The following is a 20,870-nucleotide window of genomic DNA, read 5'->3' as shown; positions in this document are numbered from 1 at the left end:
CCTCATTTTGTTTTGCTTAAATCATGATCTCCAAGCACTTGTACTTGACGTTACCCGAAATATTTACAAAATTTCATTATTTTATGTCTTTGAGACAAATTGTCTTTATAATTTATTAGATTTTTACTTATGAGTGCTCCTTCCAAACCCATGTTACTTATAACCAAATAAACTAAAGCACCATCAATCTCTTCATTAAGTTCTAAATTAAAATTTTGTTCCAAAGATAATGGATGGTTATGACAAGTTAATGGGTGGAGTAAAATAAGATAGTGAAAAGGATATAATAATAAGTGGTTTTTAAACTTACAATATTAATAGACTTAAAAATGGATTTCCCTGCTTGTCTAAGGATTGAAATAAATGTTGTTAAAAGTAAAATTAAAATTTGGTTAAATTATTTTCCTTATTTTCATGTAGGTAGATAAAAATATCTTAGATTTTGATGCAACTTTGCTTTTTACAAAGTTTTATTTATCTGTAGGCACCATATGTATGTTTGGCAATTTTCTTTTGTAGCTACTTTAAATGGTCATCAGTTATAAAACTGATAAGGTTTTATCAAGTAAAGTCACTTATGTACTTTTCTTTTGCATAATCACAGTTTAGAAATATGTGAGAGACTTAGAAAATTGTCTCATTAAAATAGTTGCATATAATGCAAAGGCACACCCTGCTGGCACCTTAATAGATCATTCAAATGCACATATCTGTACTCACAAGCTGGAGAATATACTTTATTTAGAATAAAAGAACTATTAATAGACCCTTCTGCAAGGTCTTATTACAGAAATTTTAGGAATTTTTACTAAAACAACCCAGCAAAATTACAAATGAAGGAATCATCCAAAGCTTGTCTTAAAGTTACTGCTGTGTATATGTTACTAAAATAGGTTTTACTGGAGTCAAATAGAACATATGGGCTATATGTTTTGATGTAGATTATAATACACTGTTTCATTTATGCATAACCATTTTAATAGTAAATTATTTGGGTAGTAGTTAATATCTTCTGGATATGTGCCAGAGAGAGAGTGATTATGATAATACATTCAGTTACTAAATAGGCTGAATACTTCCAAGCTTCCAATGATACAGCTGTTAACAACACTGGCTTTGCTAGTTAATCAGATGTTTTGCCACTGGGGATTGCCCATGTGAATCAAATCTGACAGAGGCTTCTGCTTCACCTCAAATGTAATGACACAAGTGTGTCACTTATTAAGGACTCCAGGAAAAATGCACACAGCATTCACCCTCAAGCAGCTAGAGCTCCTATCCTAGTATCATCCCCATTTGTGGTATGATAACAAGTCATTCATTAATTGAATAATGATTCAAGAGTGAATGAAAGTGCTTTGCATATTTAATAACATATATTTTTCTTTTGTATATGCTTCAGTTTGAGCTATTAGAATTTTAATGTCTAGGAGCACAGACAACACTATTGAAGAAACTGAGTTTGATATGTTAGTATTTCCCAGAAGTGGAAATGAAAAACTCATTTGTAAGTAAAATGTGAACCGTATTATCCATGTCTTTTCAGCCATAGTGCCATGAGGTGGAAAAAAATTCTGGCCTTAAATCTACTTCATATTATTTGAACTATTTTATATTTCAGTTGACTTTTGCTTTACTTTCTCTGAAAAATTTTGTCTATTAATTAACCTAAGGGAGGCTTTAAATAAACACATTTGTGACCTTTTTATTTTGAGCAAGATTGTGTTCTTGGTGGTGTATCTGATGCATTGATCTTTTTTCTAGTAAATTTCAAGGTTGTGAATACAAAAAAGGACAGAAGTTGCATTTTGTGGTTTTGTACAAGAAACCAGATGCTCTTCGTCTTTCAGTAAGATCAGTTAGCTGCTAGAATATTGACTTTGTTTTGATGTAGGAGGTAGGACTTTGGGTTCAAGGCTGTCCTTAGGAAAGAGAACAATTTGGGGTCAAGCAACAGTTTTCTGTGGTACAGCATTTGTAAGGCCATGGTAATAAACAATAATTCACAGGCACAAGAGCATCAGCTAAGGATTTGTTAATCATATGAAAATAGAAACAATTCTTTAAACATGCTTTTGAAAATCAACAAGATTGAAGTTCATTTTGAAAAATGAATCTCAATTCTCTTTAAGACTAATGATAAAGATTTATCATGCTCAACAGCTCAAATTTTAAAAAAGAAGCCCAAAATGAGACCAAGAAAGTTCAAAGGAAATGGTTTCTGTTTGTAGGGTTTCAGTGATGAAATAAAGCATCTTAAAAATAGCTTTATAATGGTATAGGGCAAATATCATCTACAAGATTCTTCCTCTTTTCCATCAGTTAGATTGATTGCTGTTAGTGACCTGTTAGTCTCCCCTGGGTCTGCATTATTCATAGACTAAGTCTTATGCAGACATAACTAGGTCACCTTAATTACCTGTGGAAAAAAAGGTGTAGTTGTGAAAGTTTCACAATGATAATTACTCTGAAATGCCAAAATAGTATATGCAAACCTTGGAGGTATATGATATAAATTATTGTACAACCAAGATCAATCAAACCAAATGGCTCATTTTTTTCAATTCTCCAACATTCTTCAACACCTTTCTTTTACCACAATAAAAAATATAATCCTTGCTGAGCAATACATTGATTGTACACCTTGTGAATTAGTTGTTAGGATTTTTTCTTTTCTTTAAATTCCTTGCAGTATTTAAGAAAATCAACAGACTATTGTAAATGAACAAAAGGGAGCTAATCACTTTTTTAAAAAAATCTAAAATGATAGCATGGAACCCTTGCTAATCAGCATGTTTTTTCCCTGCAGACATTTCTGTACCTGTCATTTTGTCACAGAAATAAAATGAGGAAGATTAGAAAATGTATAGTCTTTTTAAACAGTGAGGGAATGAAAAGTAGAAATGTTTTGCATTTTTATATGAGTAGTTATAAAATATTTTAACTATCTGTTCACCAATGTATTTAAAAAATAACAATTTCATTGAAGATTCAAAACCCTTGTAGATACTTAGCAAGTGACACAATGTGACAAAGACTGAAAGTGACACTCCAGTTTGAGCAACACCAGCAATTTTGAATTCTGAAAATTCCTTGAAATTTTTAATGGAATAATCTGTAGAACTGGTGAATAATACTGGAGATCATTATTTTTATTAGGAATAATGAATAAGGATTAATTAGTCCATGAAAAGCAGCTGGTTATTTTAAAGCCAATCAACTTTATATAATAGGAAGAGAGATTTTTATATTTGAATTATAACGTATTTTCTGAACTTTATAAAGGCAAACTAGCATAAATTTTTTTACAAAGAATTATGAACAAAAAAGAAGTTTCTGAAAGGATTTTTATTTTTTGCTTTGAAATTGAGTGGATTATAAGGCCAACTGGCAAGTATTTAAAGGACAATGACTTCTGACCAACCTCCTAGAGTAATGAAAATAAAAACAAAGATAAATAAGTGGGACCTGATGAAACTTAAAAGCTTTTGCACAGCAAAGGAAACTATAAACAAGATGGAAAGACAACCTTCAGAATGGGAGAAAAAATTTGCAAACAAATCAGCAGACAAAGAATTAATCTCCAAAATATATAAACAATTCATCCAGCTCGATATCAAAAAAAACAAACAACCCAATCAAAAAATGGGCAGAAGACCTAAATAGGCATTTCTCCAAAGAAGACATACGGATGGCCAAGAGGCACATGAAAAGCTGCTCAACATCACTAATTACTAGAGAAATGCAAGTCAAAACTACAATGAGGTATCACCTCACACCAGTTAGAATGGGCATCATCAGCAGATCTACAAACAATAAATGCTGGAGAGGGGGTGGAGAAAAGGGAACCCTCTTGCCCTGTTGGTGGGAATGTAAATTGATATAGCCACTATGGGGAACAGTATGGAGTTTCCTTAAAAAACTGAAAATAGAATTACCATATGATCCAACAATCCTGCTACTGGGCATATACCCAGAGAAAACCATAATTCAAAAAGACACATGCACCACAATGTTCATTGCAGCACTATTTACAACAGCCAGGGCATGAAAGCAAACTAAATGTCCATCAAAAGATGAATAAGGAAGATGTGGTACATATATACGATGGAATATTACTCAGCTGTATAAAGGAACAAAATTGGGACATTTGTAGAGCCATGGATGGACGTGGAGACTGTCATACAGAGTGAAGTAAGTCAGAAAGAGAAAAACAAATATTGTACATTAACACATAAATGCAGAATCTAGAAAAATGGTACAAATCAACTGGTTTGCAAGGCAGAAATAGAGACACAGATGTAGAGAACAAACATGTGGACACCAAGCGGGGAAAGTTGGGGGGGTGGTTGGGATGAGATGAATTGGCAGATTGGGATTGCCATATATACATTACTAATAAGAAAAAATATCAAATTTTACACTTTAAATATATGCAGTTTATTGTATGTCAATTATATCTCAATAAAAGTTCTGAAAATAAAAACAAACAAACAAACAAACAAACAAACCCAGTGGCTACTGTAGGGAGTGTGAATTGATCCATAGCATGAATTTAGGGACTGCAGCCTTCTGACACGAGACAGGGGACCACAGAACATTTCAACTAACTTTTCTTCCTTAAGTGTACTTATGCCGATGATGGTCCTCAAAACAGTGTTCTGTTTTTGTTCCTTTTCTTCATCTGAGTCTAAATTGGTGGTGATATAACACAATTCTCCTGAAAGAATATATTAAGCGAGAATTGGTGCTGCATTGGGTGATTCTTAAGGAAAGTACATAATTTGATTTCTGGGATTTTTCTAGTTTAAAAGCCACTTCACACTGCCCCCTACTCAACAAAGAGCTTTAAACATGTTAAACACTTCTTGAAACACTGTCCAGCTATTGTCTGCAAATCTAAACTGTACTTAAGCTCCAGTGGCCTTATTAATTAATTTATTTTTGCAATATTCATCTATCTAGTAACTTCATGAGGCCATCCTAAAACTCTAATCCCAGCTGCTGTCTTAAATGTTAATACTTGTTATGGAAAAGACTTAGGGGAGCTGTGCTGAATATCATCACTTGTAAGAAATTGTAATTGCTAACATTTATCAAGCACTTATTCTATACTTTATTCATTTAACCTTATGAAGCTCATGCTATCATTATCATCATTTTACCGATCATGAACCTGAGCCTCAGAGATAAGAAACACATCCAAGTTTGCTCAGTTGGGACTGGAATTTGACCTCAGTTCTCCCTGATCTAGAGTCTATGAGTTTAGCCTTCAAAGGTAATGCCATGTCAGCAGTTGCACAAGGACAATCACCTTCAGGTTGCTCACCCGCAATTTGTAGACCTCTGATTGCTTGGGAAGCTATTTTTACTAAAGATTGTGAGAGGCCATTCCTTTTGTATCATTCAATATACTATCTTATTTTGTTGCTGTATTTCCTCCAATGTGAGATCCCAGAAAATGTTCTCATAGAGGGCCCACTGAAATGAAAACATCACCAGTTTTAAGCTTGCTAATGGGATTTAATTTAGGTCTTACTCTCTCAGTAATTTGCTTGCTAGCATCTAAATTTCTATATTCCAAAACCAAGAATCATGCAAGTGTATCATCTGAGATTGTGGAATGACTTACTGGAGCATATTGCTGCACTTTAGTGAGATGAAATAGTCGTCATACCTTATTTGACTCCTTTTATAATAGAGAAATTTACTCATTAATTTCTCATGTCATCATAATGCCTTTTATTTCTGCAGTGCTTTTATGTACATTATCTCCTGTGAGCAGCTCAGCAATATTATGAGGCAGGAATTATTATCCCCATTTTAGAGATGAGGGCTTTAAAGATGAGAGTGTTGTCATGATTTGTCCAAGGTTATAAAACTAGTAGTGGAACACTCTGAATTGGGTCAAATGCTTTATCTACTCCAATGTAGCTCTTGTTATTATTTGCAAGTTGAGGAGTGTGATCAGTGTTTTTACATCCTTGGCTGTGTGCGAAAAACCCCAAACCATGATCCAGACATGTTGAATCAAAATCTACAATACTGGGATTTGGGCATCTGTATTTTCTGAAAACTACACTGCTCAGCATTGGGAACTTGCCTCCTAAACAATACTGTTCTTCTTTGCTTGTTGATTCCTTTGTTTCCATTTTTTTATTGTGGCAAAAAACAAAACAAAACAAAACCACAGAACCATCTTAATCATTGTATCATTGTTAAGTGTACAGTTAAGAAATGTTAAGTATAGTATTCCCACTGTTGTACAACGCGTCCTTAGAATTTTTTCATCTTGCAAACTGAAACTCTAACCCATTAAACACTAATTTCTTCTCTTTTTTTCCATCATTTTGTTTTGAGATAATTTTGAACACACAGGAGAGTTGCAAGTACAGTGCTGAAAACTTTTTTCCTTAAAGTATTTGAAGTTAAGTTGCAATGTATTTTCTACAAACAGGGACATTTTCCTGCATAACAACAGCACAACCATCCAAACCAGGAAATTAACAGTAAAACATTACTACTGTCACATACACAGACCCTGTTCAGGTTTCACCAATTCTCCTAATAATGCCTTTTATAGTAATAAGATCCAGTTGAGGATTACATGCTACATTTAGTTACATATCTTTCATTTCCTTCAATTTGAAACAGTTCTTCAGTATTTCTTTGACTTTCATGACCTTGACTCTTACAAATGCTATAGGCCAATTATTTTACAGAATTGACCTCAAATTTGGATTTGTCTATTTTCCCTCAATTTTCAATCAGGTTATGCATTGCAAGAAAAACATAGAAGTGATGCTGTGTTCTTCTCTATGAATCCTGTCCAATGGTACATGGTTTGGATTTGTCTTGTTACCAGTGATGTTAAATTTCATCACAAAATTAAGTGGTACACTCTAAATTTCTTCACTATAAAGGCATACTTTTAAAATTTTTAAATAATAAGTATTTTCTGGGAAATACTTTGAAATAATATGTGTTTCCAATTTCTCATCAATATTTTACACACTAATTTTAGCTTCTGCTGATGTTATGATAATTATGACCTTGGGAGTTTCCAAGCAGTGATTTTGTAAATTTCAATTTCATTTTACTTTCATTAGTTGGCATTCTACTAAAAGGCAGAATGTTCACGTCTTTCCATGTATTTATTTCTTTGTTTATTTGTATCTCCATATACTCATAGATTCCTGTCTTATTCAATAATAATAATCTGTTAGTATCATTATTATTTCTTTTGTTACTGAAGTTACCCCAGATTTGCCTGGAAGAAACTCCTTCAAGCTGACTTCTGCGTTCTTTTGATATGCTACATTACTTTTTGACTCCATTATTTTTTGTGCAAGAATATATTCTAAGTTATTTTGTCATTCCCTGAGCCATTTTCTGCTCTAGCCTCATAATCAGCAAATTTTCAGTGAAACACTTCTTCCTTTTCATGAAGAAAATGTTTGGAAACCAAGGTATGGACTCTAGGTATACTCACTGTTTTGGGGAGGAGGTGGGTCACTGCTCCAGGGCTTCTCAACAAATATATAAATATATCTATATAGATATATCTATATAGATATAGAGATAGAGATAGATATATCTCTATATATGTATATATCTATATATGTATCTATCTATCTATATATCTATATATATAGATATATTTTAAAATCTCTTCATATATGTTGAAAATCTTGCTTTCATACCAAAATTTCCACTTACTACTTACCACCACAGTATTTATTCTAACTATCTTTCTTCCTGTAATTGTGCCTCTCTTTTTGAACAGTGAAAACCTCTCTTTAATATATCCACTTGTTATAAGAATCCTCCCTGTATGTAACCCATCTTCCATTGTCAGTGCTGCCTCCATGTCCGCTTGTACAGCTGCCATTGTCAGCTCTGCTCAAGCTCTAACCTGCACCCCCTCACCCCCCCACCCCCGGCCCACAACACCTCACCTCCTTCCCCACCTGAATCTCTACTTTGTGGAAGATAATACGAAGATCGTTGAAATGACAGCAAAGGATTTAGAATATCACGTATACTTAGGTGATAATGCAGCAGCAGGCTCTGAGAGCACTGACTACAATTTTTGAAAGAAGGTCTACTGTGGGTAAAATGCTATCAAACACTGTTGCAATACTATATAGAAATTGCTTGTGAAAGCAGGAGTCAACCAATATAGCAAGCTTCATTGTCATCTTATTTTAAGAAATTGCCACAACCACCCCAACTTTCAGCAACCACCACTCTGATCATCTAGCAGTCATCAACATCAAACCAAGACTCTCCATCACCAGAGATTATGACTGGCTGAAGGCTCAGATGATGGTTAGCATTTTTTAGCAATAAGATATTGCTATTGCATACTTAATAGACTACCACATAGTGTGAAACATAACTTTTATGTGCATTAGGAAACCAAAAAAATTTGTGAGACTTGTTTTATTGTGATATTAGTTTTATTGTGGTGGTCTGGAACTGAATCCACAATATCTTGGAGGTATGCCTGTATTAATATTGTCAAAAATATGGTAATAACTTCTAGTTTAAGCAACTTATTTCCTCTACTAAACTGGCAATTTTACAGTAAGTGTAAGGATTTAAATTTCGAAAAATGGAGGCAAGGTTATTGAAAGAAAGAACACAACAATATCTGGTGCTAAGTACAAAATTGCATAAATGTCTTTAATGCATATTTGGAGGAACTTCCTGAGTTCCTTTATCCTTTCTCCTTTCTCTTTTCCTCACTGCTTTGCTCAGCTGAATAATAATAAATTTATTCTCACAATATATTTTTTTGGAGATAGATAGGTCAAAGGCTTGAGTTTTATTCTTCGCTCAGTGATTATATAAGGTTGAAAAACTACTTTCATATTTAAATATTGATCTATTCATCTATGAAAGTGTATGAGATGCTCGTTTAGTGTTTCAAAGTACTTCTCAAGTACGAAATGTTTCACTTCAGAGCCCAATCATCTGAATTTTCGAGGTATATAAAGCCTTTTAAATTGTCCATTATTATTATTTATTTACACCGTTTAGTCAGTTGTTAAGTGTACTATTGGATTTTGTGGTCAGTTTTTAGCACCTTTATCAATAACATACCTACTCCATTGAATTTTTATTCTGGTGACTTCTTATTTGACCCAAGAAACTGGAATAATTCCAACGAGCATGCCAAAGATTCCTCAAAAATTAATATTTTTTGAGCCCTATATCTACTGATTGTATTTTACTTTGGAAGTTACACATTAACATCACCTGGGTTTGGAGATATCGGATGAAATTCATAGGAAAAAGCCCCACAGCTATTAAGGTGTACATTCACAAGAGGTATAGAAAGCACAGATGTAATGATATGGAGGGAAAGAAGCCACACACAGGAAGCTGTACCATATGATTTCATTTACATAATGTACACATACAGGTAAAGCTAACCTATGCAGTTGGTTATGGGACTATGTAGACAGTGACCGGAAAGGAGCAAAAGGAAGCTGCCTGGAGTGCTGGTAGTTTTCCATTTCTTATTCTGAATGCCAATTGCAAGAATACATTCTGTTTGTGAAACTTCAGCAAACTGCATTTATGATGCCTATACTTGTGTTTGGTATGTTATCTGTCAATAATAAGTTTAAAAAAGAAAACTATGTCCATATTTTACAACACTGAGGCAAGTCTTCATTTGCCTATGCTCATCTGTTCATCATACACATTGTTACTAAAACAGAGAAAATATGGCTAGCTGCTACATCTCTGAGAAGAAAGAATTTTGCCAGGCTCTCACACAACTTGTGAATCATCTATTAGGAGATGTTTCTTGGGGCCAAGAACTCAGTAAAGTCTGAAGTGACTTTTTGGCACTCATTTGTCATTTTCAAGTCAGCATGGTTTTGGCACCTGCCTGTCAGCAAAGACTGCCGCTATTAGAAACTCGCTTTTAGCAAAGGTTGTCTGCCTCTGACCAAATGGATTGTGATACAGCAGAAAAAGTCAGTAAAGCTGTCCTGGCCATATTAGTAATCAACAGAGGTGTCTGATTCAATAATTTCATGATTGATATGACATTGACTTTATAGTTTTAAGACAGAGTATAGCAAGCAATATTGTCTGGTCACACTAGCCTACAAGAATGCATCTTCTATAAATGTATTCAAATTCAGCTTGCACTTACATGCTAGGTGTTCTGGATGTTTATCTTTTAATGAGGTATACTTCTCTCTTTGATCTGATTCATGTTTTTGCTGTTGTTGGTGGTGACGATTTTTTGTTTTGTTTCTCCTTTTTTTTTTTTTACAGGATTTTTTCAAGAAATTAGCAATAATGCCCTTATGGATTTTATCATCTTTCATGTTAGCTTTCAATCCAAAATGACATGCTTAACAGCTACAATGATTTTATCCAGTTTTCTCTGGAACAATTTGTAACTGGTGTATACGTGATGCCCTAAGGGAATGCTAAATATGGTTAATGTTGAACTTTCTCTCATTTTGCTTTCTCTCTTGTGCACATATGTAAAATAAAATTGCACATAAAAACTGGGCAGCAGAATAGCTGTTCATAAAAATAATCAAGGTAGGCATCTGGTTAAGACATGTGCTCAATTGTTTTGTTCAGCTTATTTAGAGCTCAGCCTTATTAACGTTTCTGTAAGTAATTCTCTAGTCTTTATAAAGCAAATTCCAGTCTGGATTGTTTGTACCTCCAAAATTAACGCATTAGAATAACTTTCAATGGTGACTATCTTTTATTTCTTAATATACTTAGTTGTGTTGTTCTCATGTTCACTTCCAATTAAGGAAATATTTGAAGAGATTATCACCATGTTATCAGTGGTCAGAATACTGTTCTTTTGAATTACATTGTGCAACATTAACCTTATGTGTTATTAGAAAGTGGAGAATTGCCTTTCTTGTTAGAGCATCTAAGGAATTGCTATAATTGATCATTATTATATGCTTGATAAATCTTCAAGGTTTACTATATTTCTGTTAAACTCAGCTATAATTAATGCCAGAATCTCCTACTATGAGTTAATATTATATTTGGATTTATTATTTAAATATAGTAGAAAAAGAAATTTTACTTCCTGGAGGGATTAGGAGATGGGAAGCGTAGATGGACATTTGCTTTTAAGTTACTGAAAATATGCCATGTTCTGAATATTAGCAAATATTAGTTGAGGTAATTTACATGTTTGATTATTCAGCTTAAATTTGAACTGTGGCTTATATTACACATGCTGTTGGTATACATTGCTTCTAATTATTTTATATGGTTTAAAAATTCTGCCTTTAAAAGAAATTCAGAAAATTCTTCTGACATACGTTTTGACCTCCTAAGAAATGTACACTTGTCAGTATTGAATTTTGACCAGTGCTCCAATATAATGAAGTTACTGTTTTGAAATAAAGCCGTTTTATTTTCAAAGAAAAAAAAACCAGTTTTCTTAAATCTGATAGATCGCATATCCAATTTAGTTTTTTAATAAATAATTTAAATTTGATTGTCGAATAAATAGTCATACCATTGAAAATGTGTATCAGTAATCATTTCAAGCCTCAGCCACCGTGGCTCACTGGCCAGTGACTAGACTAAAATTCATCAAATGGCTTAAATGTTTAGAAGTTATATCATATACACTAAAATCCAATGTCAGAGTTATCTAGGAATATTACTTCTAAATTTAAATAAGTCCTTAGCTTTTGAAATAATCATCTCTTCTCTTTATCTGAAATACTTTCTGCTTAGAATGACTGTTAAATGATACTAAGCCGGGCCTCTAATTAAGCTGTTATCACATCACCATGGACAGATGTAGATGTGAACAAAACTGAATGAAACTGAATATGGCAACAAGAAAATCTAAATAATCCAAAGAGAGGTAGAGGCATGGGGCTTGTTCAGGTAGGATTCTGATTAAGGCCTTATGAAGAGTGGGACAAGTAAGGGCATGCTAAGATAGGGAAAATCAGAACTGTGACCAATGGAGGCGGAATAAGTGAGGCAGAGCAGATTCTTACAATATACCTAGTATTACTTCCATACGTGGTCTTTAAAAGGCAGTTCAGAACCAGAGCTCTATATTTTCCATTTTATTTCATTTTAAAAGATATAAATAGTATTTTTTTTTTTTGTAAATTTATACCTCTTCACCTATTTCTCCCACCCCCACCCCCCATCCCTGCCCCTGGCAACCACCAATCTGTTCTTTGCATCTGTGAGCTGGGGTTTTGTTTGTTTTTTAAAATTTTTTTTTGTTTTTTAGAATCCATAAATAAAAGAGATCATGTTTTTTAAACATGAAATATTTCAATCACATACAAAACTATAGAGAATAATTTAGCAAACACCTATATGCCAATAAACAACTTTAGAAAAAATAATGTATATTTTCTTTAGATGTTTTATTTTTTTTAAGTAAAGAAAAAAAATACTATAGGTAAGGTTGAAACTTTTGCATGCCTCACCTGCTTTCATTGTCTTCCCTGTCTTCCAGTGTTTACTAAAACCCTAAGATTCATGTGTATGAATCTCATATTTGTTTGTTATTGTATGTTTTTGTGTGTTTTTAACTGAATTTTTTTAACTTTAATAATCAGCATTATCCTTATTGTTCTAAAATGTACTATTTATTATTATATCTGTTAACATATGTATCTTTTGTGCAGGAAATTTAACTACTGCATAAAATTCTACTGTATGAATATACCAACCTCACTTTTCCTATTGATGAACTTATATCCAAGGAACATTTATACTTATTTGCCTATGTCTAGAACATACACTCAGTGAGAGCAGGGTCTTCCTTTTGTTCATTACTATATTGACAGTTCCTAGAAAAGTACTGGCATTCAAAAATCATTCGTTCAATGAGTGAACAAATGCATGAATAAAATTTACATTTTATTCAATATTTTATCACTGAGCAATAGATCAGTCTAATTCTGGCAGGAAATAGAAGGTATGTTCAAGCTGAATTCTTTGAGAAAGAGTTTGATAAAGGTACTATTTAAAAAGAAACAGGCAAGGTAGAGGAAAACCTCCAGGGTTACTCCACAATTTCAGGTCTAATCATCACACTTAGGCCTGAGGGAAAAAGAGGAGGGAGTGGTAATGAAAACTAGGTAGAAAGATTTCAGGAAAGGGCTGCCTTAGCTGTGACCTTAACTAGAGACAATTTAACAGGAAGAAGGCTGGTGTGTGGGGTGGAAACCCTCTGAACTTCCTCTCTTGCCTTCTGCAGAGCTCTTGCTTTGTGTCCTCTTCAGTGAACACAACCAGAAGCCAGTGTCCAAGAAGCCCACTGACCCTTGTTCATAGAGTTCAGGCCCCCAGGTACAGGGCTGGCTAGACAGTGGCATGAGTGGGGCAAACAGAAATTGTCCAGTTCCAGCACAGTGCTTCAATGAACTTTCTTACACTTTTCCTTATGCATATTATTTAGAGCTGCTTTAGGGTAAATATCAAGAAATGAACTTAGTAGAATTTTCTCCTGCTACACCAATAATATAAAATTGCTACCTACACCTGAAACCTGTTATCCAATCTCACTAAAACTGGGATAATAGACATTATTTTCCCCAAGATGTAAGGAAACAGAATGCACATACCACCACCCATGCCTGAGATGTTAAATGTCAACCTAAAAAAGATGCAAGGTCTAACTATCAATTTATAAGAATGAATGGCATGGGGAACAAGTTAAGGCACCTTAAGAAACTATTCAGCCAAATCCAGGATGTGGGACAGTCTACAGGACAAATGACCCAGTTTTTCCAAGATATCAAATACATGGGGATAAAAAGGAAGGAAAGAGCATCTTATCAGTTCTAAGAGACCTGGGAGACATGAGCAGTATATAGACTTCAGTCGAATTTAATCCAAACCTACAACAACAACAATGATATTGTTAAAACTATTTTAATATGAGCTGGGATTAACTGCTCATTTTTTAAGTGGGTGTTAAAAATGCTCATGTTAGTAGGAGATACATAGAAAAGCATTTAACAGATAAAGAATAACACTTGTGGGATTGTCTTTAAAATAATCCAGTGAACGAATAAAGAAGCAAAAAGTAGAGGATTGGAGAAGTAGCAGAGGGTAAATGACATAATTTGACAAAATATTGTTAATCATGGATGTCAAGTAATGTGTATGCGGAGATTAATCATATAATTCTCTCTACTTTTGTGTATGTGATAACCTCCATAAAAAGTTTTAAAAATTTAATAAAAATGACTTTAAAAATAATCAAGCTGATTTATTCTCACATTAGCAGAATGAGTGTTCCCATTGTCCCACATCCTCCCCTTACTCACTATCCTAAAGTATATGTATTTTAGTGAATCTGGCATAGGTTTAATACTATTTCATTTTTCTTTAAATTTTTATTTCCCTGGATAATAGTGAGGCTAAACTAGTATTCATGTGTTTACTGACCATTTCAGTTTTTTCCTATGTGAATTGCCTATATAATTTCTATATGATTGACTTTTTCCTAATGATATCCAACTGCTTTTTGTACATTTTGTATATTGCTTGGCAGTTACATTCATTGAAAATATCCTCCTTCAGTTCAGTACCTTTTTTACATTATTAATGCTGCCTTTTATATACTATTTTTTTAAAGGTAATCACATTTCCAATATTTTCTAAGACAAAAAAATTCCCCAAATGTATTTTCTGCTATTCTTTTTCTAATCATTTATCGTTTTGTTTATCTGGATTTTATTTTATATAAAATATGAGATGAAAATCTACATTTTTTCCACAAATGGGTAATCCATCATCTAATTTGTAGATTCATCCACTAGTTCACTACTGATTTGCAGTATGACTTTTTCTATGCACAAATTTCCAAATCACGTGTGAGTCTGCTTCTAGATCCTGTTCCATTAGAGTATGTGTACATCTCTGTGAAGTTACTATACACTGAATTACTATAGCTTTACCGTAAGCCTTAAAGTATGCTTGTGTACGTTCCCCAGATAATTTTTTTCTTCTTTAAAATTTTATATTCTTGTCTCTTATTTTTCTTATGAACTTTAAAATCAGGTTGCCAAGTTCCATAAAACAGTCACTGATATTTGTGTGTGGTTGAAAGTCTCAATGTTATGCATATGGCCAAGTTTCCCAAATTAATTTCTAAATTCAATGCATGTCCAATCAGATGTGTATCTTTTTATATATTCAAGTTTCTTCTATGACCTTCAGTAAAGATTTATAATTTTCCCCATAAAGCCTTTTGCATTTTCCTAGATTTGTTTGAAAAATACCTTACATTTTCATTGCTATTGTGAATGTTTTTTAATATAATCTTTCACTCATTCATTGTACATGCATAAGAATATTATTAATTTTGCATTCTTATGTTGCCATAAATTTCATTAAACTCTTATTAACTGCAGTTATTTTACTGTACTTTTTTTTGTACTTCCTAAGTAAAAACATATAACTAAACTCACGAGTGCATCAACACTCGTTGTATTTCTTCCAGGCTTTCTACTTCCCTCCCCATCCTCAATCGTTATTTTGCTTTGTTGGCTAGGACTTCCAGAACAAGGTAAAAAAGTGGAGAGCGTGATGAATGTGTCGTTTTTCTTCCCAGCTGAAATGTCAATGCTTCTAAAGTTCTATCAGTAAATATAATAATGTTTAATCTAGTTTATGTTGCTATCACTTTGTTTTTTGCGCATATGCTTAACAACTTAGGGAAATCACTATTTCAAATTTCCTAGGAGTCTGTATCAGGAATAAGTGTTACATTTTTTCAAATACTTTTTCAGGATCTACTGAAATGGTTATCATATTTTTTCTTCTTTAATTTATTAATATGGTGTTTTTATATTGATTAGTTTGGTTAGTTGAATTATTAACATGGATAACTAAAACAAACATTGATAAATTTTATATGCTGTTATTTTGCACAGTTTTTGAATCTCTATTTAAATATTATCTGTTTTTCTTATTTCTTTATACTTTGTTTCTTTAATTTTCTTTTTCTCTTCCTTCTTTTTCTTTTCTTTCTTTTCTGTCTACATATCTTCCTTTCTTCCTTTTGTGCTCTTCTTTTCTACTACTGTCATATGCATTATATCTGTATACAACATAAAACAAAGATGCCTTGTTATAACCATCGCTTTATACAATCATGTCTTGTAAAAAAGTTGAGAGGAAATGAGAACAAATCTATAGAGCCTTTTTTTCTTTTTTTGGCTGCTTTGGGGCTTTGTTGCTGCACATGGACTTTAGTTGCAGTGAGCCAGGGCTACTCTTCGTTGTGGTGTGTGGGCTTCTCATCGTGGTGGCTTCTCTTATTGTGGAGCACAGGCTCTAGGCATGCAGGCTTCAGTAGCTGTGGCACTTAGGCTCAGTAGTTGTGGCTTGAGGGCCCTAGAGAGCAGGTTCAGCAGTTGTGGCGCACAGGCTTAGTTCTTCTGTGGCGTGTGGGATCTTCCCAGACCAGGGATTGAACTGGTGTCCCCTGCATTGGCAGGTGGATTCTCAACCACTGCACCACCAGGGAAGTCCCATATATTTAATATTTATGGAGCTCTTCACTTCTTTGGTTTTACATCTGATAACTTTTCCTCTCATGAAGAATTTCTTTTAGAATTTCTTGTAAGGTAGATCTGGCAACAATACATTCTCTTAGTCATTGTAAAGGAAAGATTTTTATTTGACTTTCATTTAAAAATGAATACATAATTCTTGACAGATATTTTTTGGTTTTGTTTTTAAACACTTTCAGTTACCATTCTACTGCCTCTTCCCTTTATAGTTTCTGAGGGAAGTCAGCCTTCATTGTAACTGTTGTTCTCCTATACATGTTACTTTTCTCTTGATGTTTTCAAGTTTTTCTTTTGATTTTTTTTCTCAACAGTTAGACTGCGTGTCTAGGTGTGAATCTGTTTTTCACTCAACTTGGAATTTGTTAAATTTTTTACATTTACTGTTAGGTAGATTTTCTATTTTAAAATCATATTTGAAAAGTTTTCAGCTTTTATTTCTTCAAATATTTTTTCTTACATCTTTTGCTCTCTCCTTTCCTTCTGGAACTCGTTATTATTCATGTATTGGTACAATTAATATTGTTTCCCAGATTTATGAGATGTCCATTTTTCTTCAATTTATTTTTTCTCTCTGTTCTTCAGTTTGGATCATTTCTATTGCTCTATTTTCAAGTTCACTGATTTTCTTCTGTCTTCTAAAATCTTTTGTTGAGCTCCTCAAATGAATTATACATTTCATTTATTGTACTTTGCAACTCCAGAATTTTCATTTACCCTTTTAAAAAATAATTTTCATCTGATTTTTGAGATTATTATCATTGTTGCTCTACTTTTTAGCATAGTTTCTATTGTTATTTCAACTTACTTATTATAGTTGTTTTAAAATCTTTGCTTAATCTAACATCTTGGGATACACAGAAAGAGTTTCTATGAATGCTTTTATTTTGTTTTTCCTGTGTTTGGGTCATCCTTTCTTGCTTCTTTGAATGTTTCTTGATTTTCAGTTGAATACTAGACTTTTTTTAATTTAGGGGAAATTTTATTGATTTACTTTAAATAAAGCAAGTGAAATGTGGGCTCAAAATTAAACAAGATTTTCAAGTAATTTCTGGTCAGTGTATAAAGGGAGAATATGAACATCAAATTTTTGACTGTTACTACAGAAAACAAATGTTTTCCAAATTGCAGTAAAACGGACCCCTGTAATACAATACCATTAAGCCTACAAAGTCACTGGCAAGTTATTTAAATCTTAGAATATTTTTTCAATGTAAATTTCAGAACATTCTGAATATTTATAAACCCTCTTTTCTGTCATTGGAAAAACACTGAAATTCCAAGAAATTTGTTACTTTAATTTTAAGGGGTCAAAACAACAAACCAAATGTATTTTTCTAGGTTAATGTAATTCAGGTACAGTGAAACTAAAGGACAATACATTATTTTAATAAAATCGAATCTATTATAGAAAAGACAAGTCATAAAGTTAAACAAAAGTAGAAAACTACTATTAGAATCAGTTGCATAGGTTTAGTGTAAGAGAACTTATTCTAAAATTTTCACCAGAAAAAAAAAGCCCTTTCTCTTTCCCAGAGTGTAAATAGTAGATCATGTTCTAATTACTCCACAATTATTAACAATGGTGATCTGGTTAATTTTTATACTTGCTAATGTGTTCACGGGCTATAATAAGCCTTTGAATTTGTGCTGTACCTTCATAAATCTGATAGATCTTGGCATCCCTCATTAGTTTTTCTACAGGATGTTCTGTATTATATCCACTGCCTCCGAAAATCTGAACAGCATCAGTAGCTACCTGATTTGCAATATCTCCAGCATATAGCTTTGCAATAGAGGCGTAATAGGTATTTCGGCGACCAGAATCAACCTCCCAAGCTGCTCTCAGGTAACTCAGTCTAGCTAGTTCAACTTTCATTGCCATGTCAGCCAGCAAAAATGATATTCCTTGGTGCTCTACAAGCAGCTTCCCCAAAGTCTTCCTCTCCAGGGCATACTTGGTAGCTTCACCCAAAGCTCTTTGTGCTAGACCCACAGCACCAGCTGCTACTAGAGGTCTAGTTCTATCGAAAGCTCCCATTGCAATTTTGAAACCAGCTCCCTCACCCATTAAAACATTTTCCTTAGGCACTCTCACATCTTCAAAGACAATTCCTCTTGTATCTGAACATCGCTGACCCGTATTTAATTCCTTTCTTGCAATGTGTATTCCTGGGGTGTCTGCTTCCACAATAAATCCAGTAAAGCCTTTACCAGGAGAAGCCTTAGGATCCAGATCAGTATGAGCAAATAAAAAATACCAACTAGCTTTTCTTCCATTGGTTATCCACATCTTCTGACCATTAATAATATATTCATCTCCTTTCTTTTCTGCTTTGGTCTTTATAGCAGCTACATCAGAGCCTGCTCCAGGTTCTGTTACACAGTAGGCACACATCAGTGGCTCCTCAGTCATTCTCCCCAAATATTTCTTTTTTTGTTGGTTATTTCCAGCAATAATAACAGGCATTTGCCCCAGAGACTTTGCTTCCAGAGCAGTCTGAATTCCTGTACATCCATAAGCCAATTCTTCAGTAATTAAAAAGCTATCAAAAGCTCCAAATCCAAGGCCTCCACAACTTTCTGGAATGTGTGTATTAAGTAAACCAAGTTCCCAGGCTCTTTTAATTAGTGGGACAGGGTACTGGCCAGTCTTATCATATTCTGCAGCAACTGGGATTATTTCTTCCCTAGCAAATTTACGAGCAGTAGCTTGAAATTCTTTCAGCTGTTCAGTGAACTCAAAATTAAATCCTGATCCTGGTTCACGGTGTTGGACAGCTTTTGTATGTTGTGATCTCCACTCAAAATGAGAATGACTTTTCAGTGCCCCTCAGCTTCACCTAAACAGCGCTGCCATGTTGACTCTCAGTCCGGGCCTACTAGATATTTTTTGATAATATATTAACAACTCTAGATTTGGCTCTTTCCTACCTCTAACCTGAGTTGTTGCTATTTGTTTGTTTGTTTATAAACTTGCCTAGGCTAAATCTGTGAAGTTTGTCTTCCTAGTAACGTTATGACCATTGAGATCTCTGCTTAAATTTTTGGTTGGTTTTTTTTTAAGCCAGGGTTCCTGGGTTGGCATAGGTTAGATATCATCCAGAGATTGGCTGGAGTTAGTGCTCAAAAATTTCAAGCCAGTAAAGCTTCAACCCTCAGCTGATGAATTTGTGTGTGGGCTGATGGTACATTCAAATTTCAGGTCATTTTCAAGTCTGCATCACCTCATACTCTGCCAGGCTCTCCCTTGACTATTCTGTGTTCACTTGCCGCCCCCCGCTGGCCCGCTCCCCAAGTCCTGTGTACTGGACATGTATGGGTGGCGTGTGTCCACTCTGATCACCTCTGCCCATGCACATAGCCTCTGGGAGGTCCTGGATACATGGCAAATTTATTATGCTTTCTATGGCTGTCTCACCTCCCGGAACTCTCTGTTAAATCCCCGGTTAGCATGCTGGCAATCCCTGTTTGCTAGCTACTGAATCAACACCTTGACAACACAAATGAAGTGAATCTCTTCCAGCAGCCACAACAAAGCTGCCAGTTTTACAGCTTGCCGTGCCCGTGCTTTCACTGAAGGGCCGTGAAAATGGAACTCAGCTGCAGGCAGGGAGAAACTGAAGCAACCTAGGAAAGAGTGTCACATACCTGCACTGTTCTTTCTCAAAGTTCATTAACAAATGTGTTTTTCATGAATAAGCATTTCTCAGTTTGTTGTATACCTTTGGTCAAATTCCCGAGTGCTGATGAAATTGTTGACTTTAGACATTTTGTCCCAGTTGATAGCTATTTTTAGCAGGTGGCGTTGTCTACCTCCTTACTCCATCATAGAAGAAAGTCAGATCTCTATTATACTTTTTTACACCCTACGATTTATAGGACAATCTAATTTGCCAAGTGATTACACCCTTTGAGTTCATTCATAAGTGTTTCAAAAACTTCTGAGGTCTGAACACTCTCCTTTCAGAGTCCTTTAGTTGTGATTCCCTGAACCAGCAGGATGTTTTACTGTCCCCTAAATGGTTTGTGTTTCCAAAGTGGATCTGATCTATATTTGCTCTTTTCTGGCCAAGTCAGAGTCTTCTTTTGGGTAAATCAAATTTGTTTTATTGATTTATCATCTTTTAGTAGAATTGAGAGGTTCAGAAAATTATTTTATCTTAAATTTCTTCCACCATGTTAATAAATTCATAATTCTCAGCTAGCAGCTCTGCCTCTGGCACAGCTGTCCACATATTTAGTAGGCCCTTGCTCTTAATATACAAATTTACAGTGAACAAACTATAAACTCAACTT

The 20,870-nt window shown here is 34.1% G+C and overlaps 1 protein-coding gene across 1 annotated transcript; it reads right to left on the bottom strand.

Annotated features, from left to right (window-relative positions):
- Positions 1 to 18,086: 18,086 nt before the first annotated feature.
- On the bottom strand, positions 18,087 to 19,431 carry LOC130858957 (medium-chain specific acyl-CoA dehydrogenase, mitochondrial-like). The gene is given in 1 exon segment (XM_057746130.1): positions 18,087 to 19,431. A coding segment is annotated over 1 exon segment (1,266 nt). The 3' UTR covers positions 18,087 to 18,165.
- Positions 19,432 to 20,870: the final 1,439 nt, after the last annotated feature.

This window comes from Hippopotamus amphibius, chromosome 8, assembly GCF_030028045.1.
Source record: "Hippopotamus amphibius kiboko isolate mHipAmp2 chromosome 8, mHipAmp2.hap2, whole genome shotgun sequence".
Taxonomy (NCBI): Eukaryota; Metazoa; Chordata; class Mammalia; order Artiodactyla; family Hippopotamidae; genus Hippopotamus; species Hippopotamus amphibius.
This window is presented reverse-complemented; position numbering and strand designations above follow the sequence as displayed.